The 15,471-nt window shown below is 47.2% G+C and overlaps 1 protein-coding gene across 1 annotated transcript; it reads left to right on the forward strand.

Annotated features, from left to right (window-relative positions):
- Nucleotides 1–410: 410 nt before the first annotated feature.
- On the forward strand, nucleotides 411–7,080 carry LOC118807222 (ubiquitin-like protein 3). The gene is made up of 5 exons (XM_036569157.1): nucleotides 411–955; nucleotides 1,458–1,600; nucleotides 5,744–5,852; nucleotides 6,482–6,568; nucleotides 6,959–7,080. Exons 2-5 carry the CDS (start codon nucleotides 1,574–1,576, stop codon nucleotides 7,045–7,047), a joined length of 312 nt encoding a protein of 103 aa, XP_036425050.1. The 5' UTR covers nucleotides 411–955; nucleotides 1,458–1,573; the 3' UTR covers nucleotides 7,048–7,080.
- The last annotated feature ends 8,391 nt before the right edge of the window (nucleotides 7,081–15,471 follow it).

The following is a 15,471-nucleotide window of genomic DNA, read 5'->3' on the forward strand; positions in this document are numbered from 1 at the left end:
TGGAGGGTTTTTTTTCCATCGCCATGCTTGCCCTTTTAAAGTTTATTTGATATTCTGTAAATAATTTAATTTTGCTGTACACATTTTAAATATTTTTAAATAAACACTTGTTGTTCAAAGTATTAGACTCACTTTCATTAATAAACACTTTATTAATGAATGATGTGGTAGTGCTTCCATAATCATGCATTCAAAACAATCTTACCCTGAGGCCTCATTCAAAACTGTTCAAGACTGTAAAGTTTTTTTCTTCTAAACACCAGTGAATACTGCTCCTTTCATATTTTATAAAATAAAAGAAACTACCGTAATCAAAATGGAGTGTTATCTTGAGACTTCATCTCCCAGACTCGCTCGGGCGGGCTCCGTTTCCTGTGTACTCGGCCAGCTGATTTCCCGTGTCTTTAAATTCTCAGCCATTAATCTGAACCCAGCGCCGCTGCTGTTTTTCAGCTGGATACAGTCGAGATAAATGATGGATATACTCGTTAGTTAGGAAAGCGCTGTGCTAATGAGCGGTTCGCTACATTTGTTCGGAGTTTTTTAATCGAAGAAAGTTGGTATTTTTGGCCCCGTTCGTGCCCCATGGTCGTTCTCGGTTCCGCTTATTTTCTGCCGCAGTCAGAAATTATTTCAGCTTCAGTCAGACGGTGTAGCTGCTCCAGGCCAGCTAACAGTGCCTCTCTCGGTCGCTCTGTTTTACTGGACTGGTTGAGCTTCCAAGTGCTCGTCTGCTAACTGAACGCTAACGTTACAGGTCTTGTTTTTATTTTCGGTGTTTTAATGCTGTGTTGACCTTGCTGAACTACATTTGTTCATCAGCCTGGTTGCTGGGTGTTTGTGCTGTATCTGCTTTGCTAGTAGCAGCATTAGCTAGCTAAGCTAGCTAGCTAACTTTCTCGCGGTCAGGTAATGCTGCTGCAATAGTGACACCCAAAGTCAGACGACTTCAAAGGTATGTGGCATTTTTACTCTCCCAATATTTAATTGTATTTGAACATATAAGCTTAGAGCCAGGAGTTTGTATTTTAGCCGGCTAGCTAATCAGCTGTTGGTGATGCTCAGTGCAGGTTAAATTTCCCCAGCCACTTAACTGAGTAACGTTATATATTCTAGTTTCTTTCTCGTGTATGTATGTATGTATGTATGTATGTATGTGTATACATATACATATATATACCTACATGCGCGCACACACACATATTTACACATACCCACACAAAAAGAAAAGAAAATAAGGAAGCAACTAGAATATATACCCGGTGAGGTGGCTGGCGAAATCTAACCTGTACTGAGCATCATCAACAGCTGATTAGTTGGCTGGCTAAAATGTATAATGCAAAAATATATATTGCACGTTAACTAACCACATACTGACGGTTTTGCCAAATTATTTTATAATTCAGAATGTTATAAACACAGTTGTGACCAGTTGTGAATGTTTAACTTGGTGCCAGGCGGTGCAAAGCAGAGGAAGGCTTGAGGGAAAAGCACATACAGGGTCTTTGTGCCAGGGTTTGCACCCTTTGGACGCATCACTGTTTCCTGTCTCCCTTCCTCTTTGACCAGAGCCATGACCGCTCAAAGAGAGTCTGACACAGTGAGTACTTGGGTTTGCGAAATTCACTTCTCTTTGTCACATTCAGTTGGGCAATAGTAGCCTAAAGGCAAAATACTATGAATATCACAACTTAACATCTGCCTGCATTTTATTTTAGCATCTGAAATGTTCCATTTAATTGTAAGACCAAAAATACGGTGTATGTTTGTCATCTTTCGTATCTTTCATTGTGGCATGAGGACAGAATACAGCCAAAGTTGTGGAATCCCCCTGGGGTTGAGCTGGATCGTTTTTGTGCTCTACTTTTTATTGCTTGATTCATATTCATGTCAACTCAGTGATAACGGGTATTCACTCAGTGTTGTTTCTCAGTACTGATTTAATGCAGCGCAGTGTAAACAAATTCCCTTCAAGGATTTACCGTATGTAAGCCTATAGTGCTACATAGTATGCATTAGGTCATTTGGTTAAGAGGGTGTTGCTAAGCGCACCAGGGCAGATAGATTTGATGTTTTGTTTTCTTCTCTGGGTTTTAGAGAAAGGGGTGCATGGGGTGTGAGGAGTGAATGTTTTTGTCAAAAAATGTCACGGCTTCCCATTATCTGCCACGGATTTGCTGATAACCCCCTAAATCCCTTAGGCAGTGTGTGTGTGTGCAGGGTTTTCCTCAGCTTTATGAGGGGCTTAGTGTTTGTAAACAGACTGTTGGTGTGACGTCACCATGTGGTGCGACCTCTTTGTTCTATTCCTTGACGCTCATTGGCAAAAGTCAAGTTGTTTTACATGCGCTAGAAAAGGGGGGAGGGGTGCCCTAAATTTCAAAATCACTCAGCAGAAGTACTTGATGGTATGCAAACTGGAGATCTATCGCTTGACTAGAGGTTAAGCGTCGTGTAGTAGGAAGTAGGCCTGTGTGTGGTAAAAATATGAAGACAGCAATGAGTTTTTGAGGATAAAGTAGGTTTCCATGTCCTCTGAACATGATCAATGTTGGGGAGGACCTGACACTGTGAGGACTGTTTCTATCACAGCTGGTTAGACTGCCAGTGTGGGTGCCCTCACTGGGTTCTTATGAACTGGTTCTAATAAATATTTCTCCACAGAAAGTGTTATGCAGAATTGTGTGTGGGTGATCTTGCCAGCTAACCTAAAAGTGTAGGCTTGTATTTTCTGTAACATTAACCATTGTGTTTTGTGGTAGCTTGAGTAACTTAACAGGAAATTCATGCTTTTCTCACTTCTTCTTTTAGATGTTGTGTGATCCATGATTGGGCTACACAGTATATTGTATGCTATTTCTATTGGCATTTATATTACTGACAGTGCAAATGGTTGCAATATGCAAATGAGCTCTCTCAGTAAATTGCTCAGTTTTTGGTGTGTAGTGAGTAGGGCTGAAAGATATGGGGAAAATATCTAATTGTGACTTTTCTGACTAGCAATGGGATTTAGAGTTAAACAGCTACTTTCTATAAATTAAGACCACGGTGTGTGTGTGTGTGTGTGTGTGTGTTATTTATTTATTTATTTGTTTATTTATTTATTTATTTATTGTTTGGCTAAGAACACCAGCATATCCACTTTTTCTGACTTGATGTTTGAACGCTGAATGTAGTGTGCATGACTGCCAGTGTGTTGCAGTTGTATTGTTGTCTACAAAGCACATGTGTGTTTGGTTGCCTCTTATCAGTCTGACTCATCTACAGGCAGCTGACAAGCTCCGTATCACTGGGTAAAATTTCCCCTACTTAAAACTTGTTAAGATGACATTTTTAATTAAAGCTTACATTCTTAACCCTGTATCTCATGCAGTTTGTGCTCTCTTAACTTTCAGTTCCTCTAAGAAAATAATGAGTCTTTTGATGATAATCAACCTGACTAGTCTCAGATGTTTATGTACTGTGAATGTTTGTTTTAATTCTTATGATTCAAGAAACAACAACTACTTATGGTCAAAATTATGCAGGTCAGTGTTTCACTGTTCAGAATTCAGATTCAGCAGTGTCTGTTTAGCAGTGGTGATCTTGTCTTATCAATGGGATTCTATTAGTTTGTCAGTGCTAAGCTAATAATAATTATCATGAACGTTTTTTAGCCATTCTAGATTAAACACAGACATTTGTTGCTTCTTAAAGCCATTCCATTTGAAGCTTGTGACGGGCAGACTACGGCTCATATTCAGTCAGTGATGTATCTCGGACATCCAGAAGGCCTGTCATTAAATTGGTCCTGCGTATTGGAAATCAAATTGTGATTGGTTGATTCCTGTGTCACTTCATAATCATGCTAATGGTTAATCTAGCATGTTAGGCCTTCTTTTCAGCTCTTGGAAGTCACAACCAAGAGAAGAGCTCACTTAGCTGTATCTATTAAATACCACAGAAGAAAAACAATTCCTGATTTGCCAATTTTCTGCTGGGCATTTCAAGAACTTAACATTTTGTTTCCATCCAGAACTCTTAGTGAAATAAGAGTAGTGCTGTAATAATTGCAGAGTTGAAATACAACCATGATTTTATCAAATAAAATGAACTAACATTTTTTTTTAGTTCCTAGAAATCATTCAGAGAAGGCCCAAAAGGCACAGACGTTTCCCCTCTGCTTTTTACTATATTGCAGGGCCTATTGCAATTGCAATATGGTATTTTGTACTTATCACACAGTCATAATTTGTAGAGAAACTGCAGTCTGCTTGTGTAAAGTCAAGTAATTAGTTGCAGTTTTATGCATCTCAAGCATTTTTAGGAGTTAATGGTAGCAAGTGGGTTTAAACTAAATCGTGGCAGGACCAGCTGGCTTACCTTTTTGCACCCCTCAGCCCCCACATTGCTCTGAACTAGTGCATTTAGTACCAGCCAAGCACTGCACACAGGGTGTGGGTGATGTAATGTTTAAACCCAGGAGTCATTGAAAAGTGTGAATAGCGGAAAAAGTACATTTAAACTCTCTGGGAAAAGAAAAACAGCTGAACAAGAGGCCTCTTTTTGGATTCTATAAGCTACTCTCAAAGCAAGCACGGGCACTGTTCCTTGTCTGAATTTATTTTGGGAGCTGTATTAAGGTCTGCTGGTACCTAGCCTCAATCTGCTGTGCCACTGCGCTGCCATCAGCCCTCCCCTTTCTGAACTGGAGCATTGTTCAATTACAAATCAAGTTTTAATTAGGCTGCTTAATGCAAATGTTATCTTGTCTAAACGTTGCCTTAACCAAGCTCTTTTGCTGGCTGTTGGAGAATCTAGTGCTTCCGCTAAAAAGGATGTGAAAGTAGTACTAGTCAAGTATTTTTTAGATTGGAGAGCATAGCCGTTTAGGTCTCATTCCTCTTCTACAGTGAAACTGTAGCGGATTCAGACATCATTGCAGCACTCCACATGACAGGCATTGAGGTTCACTTGGATTTTATGTTCCTGTTCTATGAAGAGCATAGACAGATGTAAGGCCGTCTGTACTGTGATATGCTCATGACTCAAGGAGATGGACCAGTGTCTCGGGACGTCTGCTGCATAGCATTTTACATTGCTCACTTAATAAATGTTGTCTGTGTTGCATTTTTGTTTCTGGGGTGTAATTTCTTCTTTTCATGAGGTGTGACTGGACATATGCATGATGGCTTGTAGAGGTAGCCTGATGGTCATTATCCCTGCAGACTTCTGAGGCATTTTGTGCCACTGTTGCGTTTTTTTAAATGCGACTCAAAGAGAGACTTCTTTTCTATAAATCAACCATGCCGCCTTCAACCCCTGCTGTCTGAGTTTATGCATGGGCCATGTAAATTTAATAACTCCGTCCCAGGCTGTCTGGGACACCTGGGGTTATTGCATTAGGTCGACAGCCTGGAGAGAGAGGGAGAGGGCAGGGGGTCTCTGTTACACAGTCACCGGAGGGCAGAACGCTTCCTCTTGACCCCACCCTGTCTGTCCTGTCACCGTGGAGATGTGCCCATTTGACAGGAAGCTACAAAGGAAACAGGCGATTTCAGGGCCACAGAAGCCAAGGCAGAAATCTAATTAGGAAGGAATGCCTATTTCTGCAGATGACTCGTCAGGTCATCCCGTGTCATGTGGGGTGAGGGTAAATGGGTACATGTTATGCTTCATTTGGTGGAAGTGTTAAATTTGATATCTTTGTTCATTTCAGAGGGTTAGAGCCGGTATTCATTGTCTGTTCTTTCCCTGGTAACAGGTGAACCTGCGACTGATCCTTGTAAGTGGGAAGACTCAGGATTTCACCTTCTCCCCCAATGACTCAGCAACAGACATTGCTCGTCATGTCTTCGAAAACTGGCCAGCAGGTGAGTTTGTAAACTTTAATTGAGCATGTATGGCAAGAAAACGGACTAGTTAGTTTATTTTAAAGTCATTTTGGCCCCAAAACGGGAGGCAACAAATCACAGCTTTTAACATTTTTACTTGTTTGTGCCCTCAAAATAAAGGCAGTTTTAATCTTCAATCATAACATGTTGGAGTGGTGTAAAGTGAATTTTGAATACTGGAATACCCAGCTTTGTTATTGAAGAGCACCCTACTGACTTTTCATGATCTGCTTTGAACAAGTCACCTGAGCACACCAGGAAGCCTCCATTTTGCAAATCACAACTGCATTTTACTGCCCACCTAATGGCTGGCTATTAAATGTTTTGAAGACATGCGCAGTTCCTTTATAGTGTGAAACAATGTATTGAAAGGTTCTGTGTTTTTTCAGTACTATAATGAGGCAAACATACTGTAATTTTTCAACAGTTAATTTTTTTTTATTTAAATAAGCTACTACGGTGGTGAGAAATACTAAATGGAAAGTGTCTGTCTAATTTTTATTTTTTAGCTTTTTAGTTTTGATATCAAGCAGCATTCTGTCCTGTTAAACTGAAACAAGTGTGTATTTGTAGCATGTGGTGAATAGTGTGGTTGTGTTTGTGTGCAGGATGGGAAGAGGAGCAGGTGAGCAGCCCCAGTATCCTCAGACTCATCTTCCAGGGCCGGTTCCTACATGGCAATGTCACACTAGGAGGTGAGCTACAGACGGTGCCTGACAAGAGTATACCTTTCCTCTCCTGGCACATTATTAACCCTCACCGGCCCGGGGTTTTCTTTCTTATCCTGTCCCCACATTACCTTACCTTATTCCAGTATCATCATTTTGCTTCACCAGTTGTTGCAAATGCCTGAATAATGCAATAGTGCTTAAATCTAAATTATTCTTTTGTGAGATCATGTTGTTAGTTAGGGCACTTAACCTGTTGAATCAGGTAAATGGGGGGATATATTTTTTTATATATATAATATATATATATATATATAATATAATATATAATATATAATATATATATATATATATATATATATATAAAATATAAAATAAACAACCAAGATACACACATTGTCTGTCTTTTTTGAATAGCTCTGAAGTTGCCCCCTGGCCGAACAACTGTCATGCACTTGGTTGCCAGAGAGACGCTGCCAGAGCCCAACTCCCATGGTAAGAGCTGAACTGTCCCTTTGGCAGCCTTTTTATGCCCTTCTAAAGCGTGGCTGAATGTGTGTCTCTTTCTTAGGCAACTCTTTCTTTTTACGAGCAAAGGGAACAATGGTTTTGCAAGCTTCTGCCAGTTAGCACTTGGCTATGTGGGGTTTTAAACAGTGTATTTGTTTTAGCTTCTGATCATTCCATTAACCCCTTTGGTCACTTAAAAGGTTCTCTTATAGTTGCATATAGATGTTTTTATAGAACAGTTGCACATAACTGCTATGTTTACAGCATTACTCTTTTAATGCTGATAAAAATTGCAATAAAAAGCCTAAATCTTAATTTGTGATGATTGAATCATTCATACAGTTTATTGTTTAAGCAAAATAAAGTTAGTTTCACACAAAACATTTCTTGTGCAGACAGCCAACAGTATTTAAAAATAATGTCTTGATCCTGATGACATTTCACGTATGATAATTGGAAAATTAATCATTTAATGGTTTAGATGTAAACAAAATCATTCAGAGTGGTTTAGTGTGAAATGCGCCTTTCTAGGGAAATTTACAGTCAAAATAGTTCACCATTGTTGTACAAGGAACCAGACATCGTTATGTCTACACTACAAATATCACTATTTTTATCTACTTTTATACAGTGAGCTTGCATGTGGTCTTGTAAGTTTTTTATATGTCATGCTGGTAATGGTAAAATAGTGGCTAACTTACACAATCTGATGGTACTGTACAAACTCTCCTCTCTCTCGTCTCCCTCTCTCTCAAACTCCTCCTCTCCTCTCTCTCTCTCTCTCGCTCGGTTCAGTCTCTCCCTTTCTAGTCTGTCTCTCCGTTTTTCAGTCTCCCTCTCTATCTGTCTCTCGTGTTCAGTCTCCCTCTTCCTTTTTAATCTTTGTCTCTCGGTTCAGTCACTCTATCTCTCGGTTCCAGTCCCTCGCTCCTCTCGCTATTTCCTCGTTTCAGTCCTCTCTCTCTCTCTCTATCTATCTCGGTCTTTCAGTCCTCTCTCTCTCTCTCTATCCTTCGGTCAGTCTTCCCTCTCTCTCTCTCTCTCTCGGTTCAGTCACTTCTCTCTCTCTCTCTCTCTCTCGTGTGTCAGTCTCTCTCTCGTCTCGTCGTGTTTCCAGTGTGTCTCTCTCTCTCTCGGTTCAGTCACCCCTCTCTCCTCTCTCTCTCTCATCTCCCTACTCTCTCTCTCTCCCTCTCAGTCCAAGTCTCTCTCCTCTGGTTCAGTCTCGTTTCAGTGTCTCTCTTCTCTCTCTCTCGGTCAGTCTCTCTCTCGTTCTCTCTCTCTCTCCCTCGTCTCTCTCTCTCTCCTCTCTCTCCCTCTCTCCCTCTCGGTTCGTGTCTCTCTCTCGTCTCTCTCTCTCTCGCGGTTCAGTGGTCACTCTCTCTCTCTCTCGCTCCAGCTCCTCGTGTTCTCCTCTGCTACTCCGTCTCTCCGTTCACGCTCGCTCTCTCTCATCTCGCTCTCTCGGTGTTCAATGGTCCCACTCCTCTCTCTCTCTCTTCTCTCTCCGTCTCGCTCTCTTCCTCTCCCTTGTCGGTTCAGTGTGTCTCTCTCTCTGCCCTCTCGTCTCTTCTCATCTCTTCACTCATCTCCTCTCTCTCCTCTCTCCTCTCTCGGTTTCAGTGGTCCCTCGCTCTCTCTCTCTCTCTTCGCCTCTCCCTCTCTCTCTCCCCTCTCGCTCGTCTTCGTCGTCTCTCTCCCTCCGTCCCCTCTCGTCTCTCTCTCTGTGTTCGCAAAAGTGTGTCCCCACTCTCTCCTCCTCTCTCCTCTCGTCTCCTATCTCGTCTCTCGATCAGGTGGTCGTCCCTCACGCTCTCCTCTCTCTCTCTCTCCTCTCTCTCTCGTTTGTTTTCAAAAGTGTCTCTCTCTCATCGTTCCGTCTCTCTCTCTCCTCTACTCTCTCTCGTTTGTTCCAGTCTCCTCTCCCTCTCTCTCTCCCGGTTCAGTCTCTCTCTCTCGCTCAGTCTCTCTCTCTCTTGATCTCTCGGTTTTCTCTTTTGTTCAGTCTTTCCCTCTCTCTCTCCTCTCTACCTCTCTCGTTTTTCCAGTCCTCTCTCTCGCGTTTTCCAGTCCGTCTCTCTCTCTCTCTCTCTCGGTTCATGTCTCTCTCTCTCTCAGTCTCTCTCCCTCTCGCGCTCTCAGCTTCCTCTCCTCTCTCTCTCGCGTTCAGTCTCTCTCTCTCTCGCTCCTCTCTCGTCGCTCTCTCGGTCTCTCTCTCTCAGTTTCATCTCTCTCTCCTCTCTCTCCCTCCCTGTCCGGTGTCTCTCTCTCTCAGTTCCTCTCTTCTCTCGTCCGTCTCTCTCTCCAGTCTCTCTCGCTCTCGTCTCTCTCTCTCGTCTCGGCTCTCTCTCTCCCCTCTCTCTCCATCCCCGGTCCCGTCTCTCTCTCTCTCTCTCCCGGTCTCAGTCTCTCTCTCTTCTCTCTCCCTCGCTTTTTGTTCCAAGTGCTCTCCCTCGCCTCTCTCTGCTCGTTCAGCAGTCGCTCTCTCGTCTGGGTCTCTCTCTCTCGGTCCAGTGTCCTCTCTCTCTCTCTCCTCTCTCTCTCCCTCTCTCTCTCGGTGTCAGTCCTCTCCTCTCTGGATCCCGTTTGTTCAGTGTGTCTCTCTCTCTCTCTCTCTCGCTGCGGTCTCTCTATCTCTCCCAGTCCCCTCCCTCTCTCTCTCTCTCTCTCGGTTCAGTGTCTCTCTCTCTCGAGTCTCTCTCTCTCTCGGTTCAGTCCCTCTCTCCCTCTCGGTTCAGTCTCTCTCTCCTCTCTCTCGCTCCCTCCCGTCTTCAAGTCTCTCCTCTGCTCGTCTCTCTCTCCCTCTCTCTCTCTCTCGTGCAGTGTCCCCCTCTCCTCTCTCTCGCGTCCTCGTCTCCTCTCTCTCCCTCTTTCCTTGGTTTCAGCTCTCTCTCTCGGTTCGTGTGGGGTCTCTACTCTCGTCTTCTCTCTCGGTTCAGTCTCTCTCTCTCTCTCTCATCTCGGTTCAGCGATCTTCTCTCTCTCTCCTCCAGTCCTCTCTCTCTCCGATCTCTCTGTTTGTTCAAGGTCTCTCTCCCTCTCCGCTCAGTCCCTCGCTCCTCTCTCCGTCTCTCGGTTTTGTTCCAGTCACTCTTCTGCTCCCTCTCTCTCGGTTCAGTCCCACTCGTCTCTCTCTCTTCTCTCCCTCTCGTACTCGTCTCTCTCTCTCTCTCGGTCAGTCCTCTCGTCTCTCGTTCAGTCACTCTCTTCCTCTCTCGTCCTCGTCTCTCTCGGTTCAGTGTGTCTCTCTCTCTCCTCTCTCTCTCTCTCTCTCCCTCTTCGTTTTTCCAGTCACGCCTCTCCTCCTCGGTCCGTCCCTCTCCCTTCCCTCTCGGTCTCCGTGTTCGCTCTCTCTACTCTCTCTCCTCTCTCTCTCTACGTCTCTTCTCTCATCTCCTCTTCCCTCGGTCTCGCTCTCTCTCGTCTCTCTCTCTCTCTCTCTCCCGGTTCGTCCCTCCCTCTCTCTCTCTCCTCTCCGTCTCTCTCTGCTCCCTCTCCTCTCGGTTCAGTCCCCTCCCTCCCTCTCTCTCCCTCTTCTCATCTCTCCCTCTCGTTTGTTCAGTCTCTCTCTCTCCTCTCCCTGGCTCTCTCGGTCTCTTCTTTTGTTCAGTGTCCCTCTCCTCTCTCTCTCTCTCTCTCACTCGGTTTTTCAGCTACTCTCCTCTCTCCTCGTCTCATCTGTCTCCTCCCTCTCTCTCTCGCGTCTCTCTCTCTCGTTTTTGTTCCGTCGTCCTCTCTCTCTCTCTCCTCTCTCGAGCTCAGTCACTCTCCATCTCTCTCGGTCTCTCTCGTTCAGTCGTCCCTGCTCCCCTCTACTCTCGTTTCTCGCTCCCACCTTCTCTCGGTTCAGTGGGTGCTCTCTCTCTCTCTCTCTCTCGTTCCGCGTCTCCCTCTCTCATCTCTCTCTCTCCTCATCTCTCTCTCTCTCTCGTTCAGTCTCTCTCTCTCTCTCCCTCCTCGTTTTTCAGAGTCTCTCCCTTCTCTCTCTCTCTCTCAGCTCTCTCCTCTCGGCTCTCTCTACATCTCGCCCTCCTCGGTTCAGTCTCTCTCTCTCTCTCTACCTCGTCTCGTCTCGATTCAGTCCCTCTCTCTCTCTCTCTCCCTCGGTCGGTCTCTCTCTCTCTCTCCCTCTCGCTCTCCGTCTCTTCGGTTTCAGTGTCTCTCTCTCTCTCTCTCTCGCGCTCAGTGTCTCTCTCATCCCTCTCTCTCGGTTCATTCTTCTCTTCCTCCTCTCTCTCTCCACCTCTACTCTTCTCGTCTCGTTTCAGTGTCTCTCTCTCTCTCTCTTCTCTCGTCTCCCTTCACGTCTCTCCTCTCTCTCTCTTCTCGTTTCTTGTCTCCCTCGTCTCTCTCTCTCTCTCTCTCTCTCTCGGTTCCAAGTCTCTCTACCTCCCCTGCTCTCTCTCCATCTGCTCGGTCCTCACGTTCTCTCTCTCCGTCTCCTCTCTCTCTCTCTCGTTTTTTCGTTCAGTCTGTCTCTCTCATCTCTCTCATCCGCCTCCCTAGTCTCGTCTCGTCTCGTCTCTCTCTCTCGTCGGTCTCACGTCCCTCTCTCTCTCCCTCCCTCTCTCGTTGTCAGTGTCCCTCTCTCCCTCTCTCTCTCTACTCGTCGTCTCTCTCTCTCTCTCCTCTCGGTCTCTCCGTCACGCCTCCCTCTCTCTCACTCTCTCTCTCTCTCGGTTTTTGCCAATTCCCCCCCCCCCTCTCTCTTCTTCTCCTCCATCTCTCTTTTCCTCCTCCTCTTCCTCGTCTCCTCCTCTCTATCTCTTCCTCGGTTTCAGTCCCCTCCTCCCTCTCTCTCTCTCTCTCTCGGTTTCAGTCCCTCTTCCTCCCTTTCCTCGAACTCCCCCTCTCCTCTCTCGGTTCCAGTCTCTCTCATCCCCTCCTCCTTCTCCTCACTACTCTCTCTCCCTCTCCTTTCCATGGTTCCCCTCTTCTCTCTTCCTCCTCTCTCCGGTTTTTAATGTTTCTCTCTCTCCTACTCTCCTCCTCGGTTTTTTCAGTCTCTCTTTTCTCTTCTCTCTTTTCTTTCTCGTTTTCAGTACCCCCTCTCTCTCCTCCCTCTCCTCCCTCTCGGTTTTCAGTCTCCTCTCTCCTCCTCTCCTCCCTTCGTTCCTCCCCCTCCTCTCTCCTCCTTCTCCCTCTCCTCTCTCGGTTTTTTTTTTTTTTTCAGATCCCCCCCACACCCTCTTCCCTCTCCTCCTCTTCTCTCCTCTCTTCTTCGGTTTCAGTTTCCCCCACCTCTCTCCTCTCCCCCTCCCCTCCTCCTCTCTCTCTTCGGTTCGTCCTCTCTCTCCTCTCTCTCCCTCCCCTCTCTCTTTTCTGTTTTTTTTTTTTCGTCCCTCCTCCTCTCCCTCTCTCCTCCCTCATCGTTTTTTTCAGTCCTCCTCCCTCTCCTCTCCTCTCCTCTCTCTCGTTTTTTCAGTCCTTTCTCTCTCCCCTCTTACTCTCTCCCCCTCTTTCTCGGTTTCCGTTTCACCCCCCCTTCTCTCCCCTCTCCCTCCCCTTCTTCCTCCTCCGGTTTTTTTCCCAGTTCCCCCCTCTCCCTCCTTCCCCTTCTCCTCTCTTCCCTCCCTCTCTTCGTTTTTTTTTTCCAAGTCCCCCCCCCCCCCCCTCCTCCCTCCTCCCCCTTCCCCTCCTCCCTTCTCTCTTCTTCTCATCGGTTTTTTTTCAAGTTTGTCCCTCCCTCCTTCTTCCCCTCCTCTTCCTCTCTCGTTTTTTTTTTCAGTGGGGGTTACCCTCTTCTCCTCTCTCATCCTCTCGGTTCCAGTCCCTCTCTCCTTCTTCCTCCTTCTCCTCACCCTCGGATTTTTTTTCAAGATTCCACCCCCCAACCCCCCCCCCCCCCCCCCCCCCCCCCCCCCCCCCCTCCCTCCTCTCTTCCCCTCTCTCTCTTCAGGTTCCAGTTCTTCTCTCCACTCTCTTTCTTCCCTCCCTCCTCGTTTTCCAGTCTCTCACCTCCTCTCTTCTCTCTCTCTCTCTTCTCTCGGTTTTTTTTGTCGTTCCTCTCTCTCTCCTCCTCTCTCCCTCTTCCCCTTCCTCCCTCTCCCCGTTTTCAGTCCCCCACCCACCCCCCCCTCTTCCTCCTCCCTCTTCTCTCCGGTTTCAAGTCCCCTCACCTCTCCTACTCCCTCTCTCGTTTTTTCAGTCCCCCCCTCTTCTCCTCTTCTCCTCTCCCTTCCTTCTCCCCCTCTCCCCCCCTACCCTCCCCTCTCCCCCTCCTCCTCCTCTCCCTCTCCCGGTTCAGTCCCCCCCCCCCCTCCTCTCTCTCCTCTCTCGGTTCAGTTCCCCCCCCCCCACCCCCCTCCTCTCCTCCTCCTCCTCTCCCGGTTCAGTCCCCACCCTTCCCCCCCCTTCTCTCTCTCTCTCGGTTTTTTTTCAAGTTCCCCCCCTCCGTTTTTTTTCCCAGTGGGTTGGGGTACCCCTCCCTCTCCCCCCTCTTCCTCCTCCCGGTTTTTTTTCAAGTCCCTTGTCCCCCTCCTCTCTCCTCTCCTCCTTCTCCTCCTCGTTCGTCTTCCCACCCCCCCCCTCTCTCCTCGTCTCCTCCTCTCTCCTCTCTCTTCTCCGGTTTTTTTTCCAGTCCCCCCCCCCCTCCCCCCTCTCCTCTCTCCCCTTCCTCCCCCCCTCCTCTCTCCTCTCTCCCTTCTCCTCCCTCGGTTTTTTCAGTTACCCCCTCCTCTCTACCTCTTCTCCTCGGATTTTTGTTTTCAACTCTCCTCCCCCCTCCTCCTCCCTCTCCTCACCTCCTCTTCCTCCTTTCCCTCCTCCCCTCCTCTCCTCTCTCTCGTTCACTCCCTCCCTCCCTACTCCTCCCCTCTCCTCTCTCCCCTTCCCTCCGTCCTCTTTCTTCCTCCCCCTCTCTCTCCCCTCTCTCTCTCCTTCTCCTTCTCCTCGTTCAAAGTGTTGTGTCCTCTTCCACTCCTCCTCCCTCTCTCCCCCTTCCTCCTCTCTCACCTGGTCTTCCGTTCTCTCCCCTCCTCTCCTCTCTCTCCCTCCCCTTCTCTCTCTCTCCTCTCTCCTCCCCTCTCTCCGGTGTTTCAGTCCCTCTCCCTCGCTCCTCTCCCCCTCCCTTCCTCTCCCTCCATACCCTCTCCCTCCTCGCCCTTCTTCCTCTCTCTCCTCCCTCGGTTCAGTTCCCCCCCCCCCCTCCTCTCTTGACCTTCGGTTTCAGTGTGTCCCCCCCCTCCCCCCTCTCTCTCTCGGTTTTTTTTTTTTCCAGTGTTTGGTCCCTCCTTCTCTCCTCCCTCCTCCTCTCTCCTCTCGGTTTTTTTTTTTTTTTTCAGTCCCCCCCCCCCCTCCCTTCCCCTCTTCTCGGTTTCCCAGTTTGTGTCCCTCGCTACTTCTCCCTTCGGTTTCCCTCCACCTTCTCCTCCTCTCTTTCTCTCTCCCTCCCTCTCTCTTCCTTCGTTTTTTTTTTTCAGTACCTCCTCTCCCTCTCGGTTTTTTTTCAGTGGGTAGGTCCTCTCCCCTCCCTCGCTCTTTTCAGTCCCCCCCCCCCCCCCCCTCCCATACTCCCTCCTTCCCCCCCCTCCTTCCTCCTCCTCTCTCTTCGTTTCAGTCCCCTCTCCTCTCTCCCGGTTTTTTTTTCAGTTTGGGGGTAGTCCCTCCTCCCCCCTCCCTCCATCTTTCTCCTCGGTTTCCAGTCTCACTCTCGGTTTTCAGTGGGTTCCCCCCTTCTCTTCTCTTTCCTCCCCCTCTCTCTCTCCGGTTTTCAGTCTGGTGTTCCCCCCCCCCTCCTTTCCTCTCCCCGCTCTCCTCCTCCGTTTTTTCCAGTTCCCTCCCTCTTCCCTCCCCTCGGTTTTTTTTTTTTCATTGGTCCCCCCCCCCCCCCCTCCCCCCCCCCCCTCTCTCCTCTCTCTCCCTCTCTCTCTCGTTTCCAAGTCCCCCATCTCTCGGTTCTCCCCCCTTCCTCCTCTCTCTCTCTCCTCTCTTCCTCTCCCCCCTCCTCGTCCTCTCCTCTCCCCTCTCTCCTCTCTCCCTTTCCTCCTCTCCCCCCCTCTCCCTTCCCTCTCAATTTCAATTTCAATTTAAAATTATCCTAGTAAGAAAATATGGAAAAAAGAATAATGGTGAAGAAAGAAAATAATGTAATAAAAAGAAAGAAACTAAATATATAAATATCCCAATATGTACATACACCACATAATTACATACAATAAAAACAACAAACTTGTAAAAAAATACACCAAACACAAAACCTCAAATAAATTAAATGGATAACATTGTTAAACAGGGGAATCAGTTTTTTAAGGTGCTGTGTTCCCCCCAACTCCTGTTTTTCCTCTGCGTTTGTGGCGCTGTAAACCATAGTTTTTAGCTGATAGTTTTTCCGCCAACATCTTGGGGTGGTTCCCACCCCCCCCCTCTTCCCTAAAACACAACCCGTAACCCAATCCTTTTGCTGTTTTTTTTAACTCAAT

Source organism: Colossoma macropomum, unplaced genomic scaffold (assembly GCF_904425465.1).
Source record: "Colossoma macropomum unplaced genomic scaffold, Colossoma_macropomum, whole genome shotgun sequence".
In the NCBI taxonomy this organism is placed as follows: Eukaryota; Metazoa; Chordata; class Actinopteri; order Characiformes; family Serrasalmidae; genus Colossoma; species Colossoma macropomum.